At 56.7% G+C, this 5,296-nt stretch overlaps 1 protein-coding gene across 4 annotated transcripts in view; it reads right to left on the bottom strand.

The window, feature by feature from the left end:
* Positions 1-4,180, bottom strand: part of ARHGAP26 (Rho GTPase activating protein 26) — an 84,950-nt gene extending 80,770 nt beyond the window's left edge. For all 4 annotated transcript variants that reach the window (XM_008629027.2, XM_017728252.1, XM_017728253.1 and 1 more), the window contains exons 1-4: positions 4,009-4,180; positions 3,015-3,076; positions 2,634-2,705; positions 1,467-1,568 (exon numbers count right to left, since the gene is read on the bottom strand). In XM_008629027.2, the coding sequence (XP_008627249.2) occupies positions 1,467-1,568; positions 2,634-2,705; positions 3,015-3,076; positions 4,009-4,153 (381 nt within the window). In that variant the 5' untranslated portion in view covers positions 4,154-4,180. The remainder of the gene's footprint in view (positions 1-1,466; positions 1,569-2,633; positions 2,706-3,014; positions 3,077-4,008) is intronic.
* Between the last annotated feature and the right edge of the window lie 1,116 nt (positions 4,181-5,296).

The following is a 5,296-nucleotide window of genomic DNA, read 5'->3' as shown; positions in this document are numbered from 1 at the left end:
TGGGTTTGATGACTCATGTTCCCCCCTCCCCAACAGCTGGGTAGAAAACATGCAGTAGAGGCGAGAAAAATGGAAATCACTACGAACTTGACAAGAAAAGGCAACTCTCCCCTCTCTGGAAAGCACTCCCCTCGCCAGGGGTGCCACATCCACCCTGATTCACAGCTCCACACTGAATCCTCTTTCAAAGACACCCCCTCCCTCGGTGGGGTCTGAGCCACACAAACCACGGACACTTCCCAGTGGCAGTGGGAACAGAAACCGGCACCTGAACTGGGAGCTGCTTCCAGCGGGCTCCAGGCTCCTCCTGCCCGCCGGCAGCGGCCCGAGCCAGGGCCCGGGTGGGAGATGCCACCAGATGGCACCAGCAGCCAGCGCTGCTCCAATGCACCCGCACAGCATCAGCATCCCGGCACATCCCGAACGGAATCCTGCACGGAATCCCGCACGGAATCCCGCACACATCCCGAACACGTCCCACCTGTATCCCACACGGCACCTCCAGGCAGCCCCACAGGGCCGTGCTCTGTCTGGGGCACAGGATCACCCCTCTAACAGCCACTGCTGCACCCTGACAGCCACGAGCAGATCCTTCCCTCCGCACTCAGAATTCCTTCCACTCCCGTGCCCCACATCAGCACCTCAAACACAGACTAAGCCAAGGGCTCAGAGGGTCATTGAAAAGCCACCATCCCCCGGGACAGCAGGACGCTTCCACACAGGAAGTCATTTACAAACAAGGCTGGCTTGCAGGCTGGATTCTGAGCGCTCCTCAGCACTGATGTGCTGGAAGATGATCACCTGTGCCACAGCTATTTCTGCTCTCAAGTCCCCATCTCTGCTGGGCACGGTCCCACCACCTGGGTACAGGAGCCCCGTGCCCACCAGTGCCCCCAGTAAGGGATCAGCAGCACACCAGCACCATGCCCAAAGGCAAGGACACACATCCTGTAGGACCAACCCAGCTCTGGGCCAGCACAGGGAATTCCAGACTTGAAAGAAGTGATTGAAAACTCTGCATCCTCATCCAGTAGGAGCACTTGTCACCACAGCTAACCACACCCCGAGTCACTGATGGCTCTTAAAGAGTTTAAGGCACTAAGCCTGATCCCTCCCCCCCTGGAGCACAAAGCAGAGCAGCCACTTGCAGAGGAGACCAGACATCCATGATTTGTGCTGCCACACGGGAAGCCTGCAGCAGAACCAGTTCCTTTCTCTTACACTCTTTAATTATAAACCCTCTCTCCTTTTTGATTGCTATCCATTTTGGGATGTCTCTGATTTACTCTCCAAAACAGCTCCGTCTCCTTTCGCTACAAGGAAAAGGGGAAAACCCGGCACCTGCACCCAGACCGAGGGAAAAAATGAGTTTACAACCAGGAGAACCTTTGTTATAGGCTGTGTGAGGCATTCAAAAAGCTCTCCACAGTCACAGCCAGACATGGAAACTCAGAAGTTGCTCTCACCTCCTGAAGCTGGGATTCTTTCTTCTTGGAAGACAAGTTCAAGTGCTTTTCTAGGACACCACAGTATTTCTCTGTCTCCTTGTCGTATTTCTTTTTAGCATCCTACAAAAGAGAACAGAAAGTGTGACACCGAACACAACGGCCCCAGAGCAGCTGTGACAGCACCCCTAAGGCACCGGGCAGGATGGCAGTCCCAGGGGGGAGCTAACATGAGACAGGACCTGGGGCAGCAGCTGGAAGCAGGTGAGGCTGCTTTTATCTGCCAGCATCAGGCAGCTGCAGGAAAACAGCTTACGCTGCCAAAACCCAAGGCATGAGGGAACCCCTCCTCTGTTCCTGGGGCCCAGTGCTTGGTAAAACATCCAGATCCAGGTCCAAAAACAACAGAGCGAGGAAAGTGCTTTCTAACCAGAACATGGTCACAACTCCACATCCCACTCCTGCCACCCCTTGCGAGAGCTTCTCCTCCGTGTCACACAGGACCATGACACAGACACTTGGCTGTTTGTGGCAGGAGCATTAAGGATGTCAACTTCACTTTCCTTTGCACCTCTCATCCCAGCCTGGCCACCCCAACATGCCAGGACCAAATCCATGCTGGCACCCGCTCATACCCAGGTCCGTTCCGGAGGGCTCCTCTCTGCCGGGCTGGGCACTGCTGCCATGCGAACACGGCCCCCGGCGCTGGCATGAGCTGCTTGCAGGCAGCAGCAGGTTGTTATAACAACAGGGGAGCCACAAACAGTGGTTTTCATTTCAGAACAAAAGCAGGAAAGAAAGGGGGGGGTGGCCAGGCTGTCTCACAGCCGCCTTCAGCCTCACCGGCGGGTCCCCATCCTGCAGAAGCATCAGAGTTCCCGTGCAGCCCCCAGCGAGACTCTGGGGTAGGGAGCACATGCTGGGGGACTCAGGAAAACGTGAACCCCTCCAAGAAAATCCAAGTTCTTCCTTGGAGCAAGGAAAAAAGTTCACTTCAGCAGGCATGCAGTTTTTTGCCCTTGGCATTGGTTACTTGGTTGTGTGTGAACTCAGAACACTGAGGCACTTCCCAGGAGCTGGATCGTCCCCATGTCCATCCCACAGCAGCACACCGCCTCCTCCCATGCCTGAGCCCATCCTGCAGTGTGCCAGGTCCTGGCAGCTCCGGGGGGACAGTGGCTGGGTTACCTTGGCAGCCCCGATCTGCTCCTTGCGGAACTTCTCCAGCGGCGTGATCAGCACCTCGCTGGCGTTCTCGATCTGGGGGCAACGACAGGCACAGCTCACCTGTGCTGCTGCACAGCCTTTGCACAGAAACCTCCCACAGTCCCCAGACACTCACAGGCCTCACCCCTTGTCTCTGCAAACCTGTGACCCCCCCAGCACCAACCACTCTCCAGCAGCAAGACTCCATTCCTGATGCTTGTTAGGGGTTTCCCCGCCAAGCCCACCCTCTCCTCCCTCTGCCCTCCCCTGCAGGCGAGGGAAGGAGCACTGGGGCTGGCAGCCACTGTCACCACGGTGCCCGGGGTGCCACCACCCCTGCTCCCAGGACAGATGGGGCCGTACCATGCGCATCCGCTCGTCCTCCAGGTTCCGCAGCACCGTGGCGAACTCCTGCAGAGACTTGGCTGGAAGGGACGCAGTCAGCATTTAACATTCCATTTTTAAAGAAAGAAACTGAACAGAGGGGTTTTGTCTGTCTGTGTTTTGGGGTAGGGGGGGTTTGGGTTGGGGTTTTTTTATTATCTTTGCTCTCTACCTAGAAAGGTTCCGGCTGCCTACAGAAGCAGCTGGCAGCAGACCATCCCCAGGACCAGGCTTCCTCCTCCAGAGAGCAACATTCTCAGCCCAAACGTGCCCCACCCAACAGCCAGTCATCAACCAGCCCCACAGCGCAGCACGGGCCTCCAGCTATGCCCAGCCCACGAGGGGCAGCTCCCCAGCACGGGCACAGCACCAGGGAGACCTGGGTGAGGAGCTATTTCTGTTGAGAGACTGGGCACAAATAAACAAGCAAAGTTAAATCAGGGCTAAAGCTCCTTTGCTCTCCGGGCTCCAGACGATGTGCACAATAAGCTCTAAAAGTTCAGCTGGGGCAGGAGCAGGATGAGAGAGGGAAGAGGCTGAAGCTGCCGCCCTGTGCCAGGAGAAGCTCTGCGGCAGAGCCAGGCTCAGCTCAGGGAGCGTTGCCAGGCTCGGCACTGCTGATTCCCTCTAGCACAGGATCCTGTGCTCTGGCAGCGAGGCTGCTGCTCCTCTGCTTCAGAGCACAGCCCCTTGCTGTGTACCAAAACCACAGCCACCTGCAGATTCTCCTCTCCAGTGCAAAACATCCAGATAACTGAGGTGCTTTCAGACACAGGCAATCTTCTCCCTTCCTATCTGGCAAGGACAGACTTAGGCCGAGAAGCAACAGCTGATTCCCTGGGGAAGGCTTTGCTGATGGTGCTTCCAGAGAGCACCCAGACACATTCCTGAGCCCCTTGGTGTCCCTGTGGTGTTTCCCCACCGTGGCCTGCTCAGGGCTCTGGGCTGTGGCTCCAGGAGCACCAGGACTCACCTATGCAGATCTCGTCATCCGTCTCAGCGTCGCCGATGCAGCGAAATTTAAACTCATTGAGGGAATCCGCGAACTTGCGCTTGGCAGCCGACAGGTCTGGGAGGGCAGGAGCAGGGAAAACAGGGATGTTACGAGTGGGAAACATCCCAACAGCAGGATGCAGGCAGACACATGATTCCAGCCAGGAAATACCCACAGAGGGGTCTGTGCAAGGGACCCCTGGCACCAGGGATGCCCCAGAGCACTGTCCTTCTGCATCCACCCCAGGGACAAGGCTCTGTGGGGTGCACCCCCCAAGATACCCTACAGGAGATGAAACCTCAAAATACCAAAAGAGCCACACAGAACTCAGACCTAGAGCCACGGGGCAGCAGCAAATGGTGACACACAGTGACACTGCCCCCCCAAGAGGTGGCACCTCTGCCATGCTCCTGTCCCGCTGAGGAAAGGCAGTAGCACAGAGGTTTATTGCTTCCCAAGCTGCAGATTCTCTCCGAGATCTGGATCCTATTAAGTTCTTACTCACAGTGACCTGAGGGGATCCAGGATTGGCTTTTCAAACCAGCCCTGTTAGCCTGGCACATGCAGAGGGTCGCGGGCACCGCGAGGCCACCGGCTCCGAAGGCAGCGTGTGGCTGCCAGCACTGCTGGTGCGAGGAACACACGGTGTTCACTCCCCCGTGCATTTCTTCACTCAAAGCCCAAAATCCCATGGTTTTTTTCCCTTTCCAAGCACCGGTGGAAAATGTGTGTGCACGCAAAGACCATTTCCTCCTCTCAGACACCAACAGCCAAGAGATAACCACACCAGAGTCCAAGTGTTTTGCTTTCCCCATGGGATAAGGGAGTTGGCAACTTTCTCCAAGCATTAAAGCTGTTTTCCCAGTATCGCTGCTGACAGCCCTGGGGTTAATCCTGCCCAGCTCAGTCCCGGCTGCCTTCACACAACTGCTCCTAAGGCAGCAGGAAATCACCCAGCCAAGGCAGGCAGGGAGAGGCAGATCCCCGGGAGCTTTCCCAGTGGAAAAGTACAGAGGGGGCTTCTTCAAGGAGAAGGTTCACATGTAACAGGATTTGCACTTTGCTCCCTGGAGGATGGAACGAGCATGGCTTTTACACGCTTCCCCTGCCTGGAGCTGCCAGAAGTCTCCACTGGCACCTACAGAAGCAAGACACGTTTTTTGGGGAAAGTTCCCAGGTGCTCCTGGGCAGGGTTGAGCGGATGGACTCGGGAGGGTGGGAGGCTTGGCTCCAGCTCAGCACAGGGCTGAGTGAAGGGCTGCCCCAT

The sequence above is a fragment of the Corvus brachyrhynchos genome, unplaced genomic scaffold, assembly GCF_000691975.1.
Source record: "Corvus brachyrhynchos isolate BGI_N302 unplaced genomic scaffold, ASM69197v1 scaffold21, whole genome shotgun sequence".
Taxonomy (NCBI): domain Eukaryota; kingdom Metazoa; phylum Chordata; class Aves; order Passeriformes; family Corvidae; genus Corvus; species Corvus brachyrhynchos.
The sequence above is the reverse complement of the archived record's forward strand: the minus strand, read 5'-3'. Positions and strand labels throughout refer to the sequence as shown.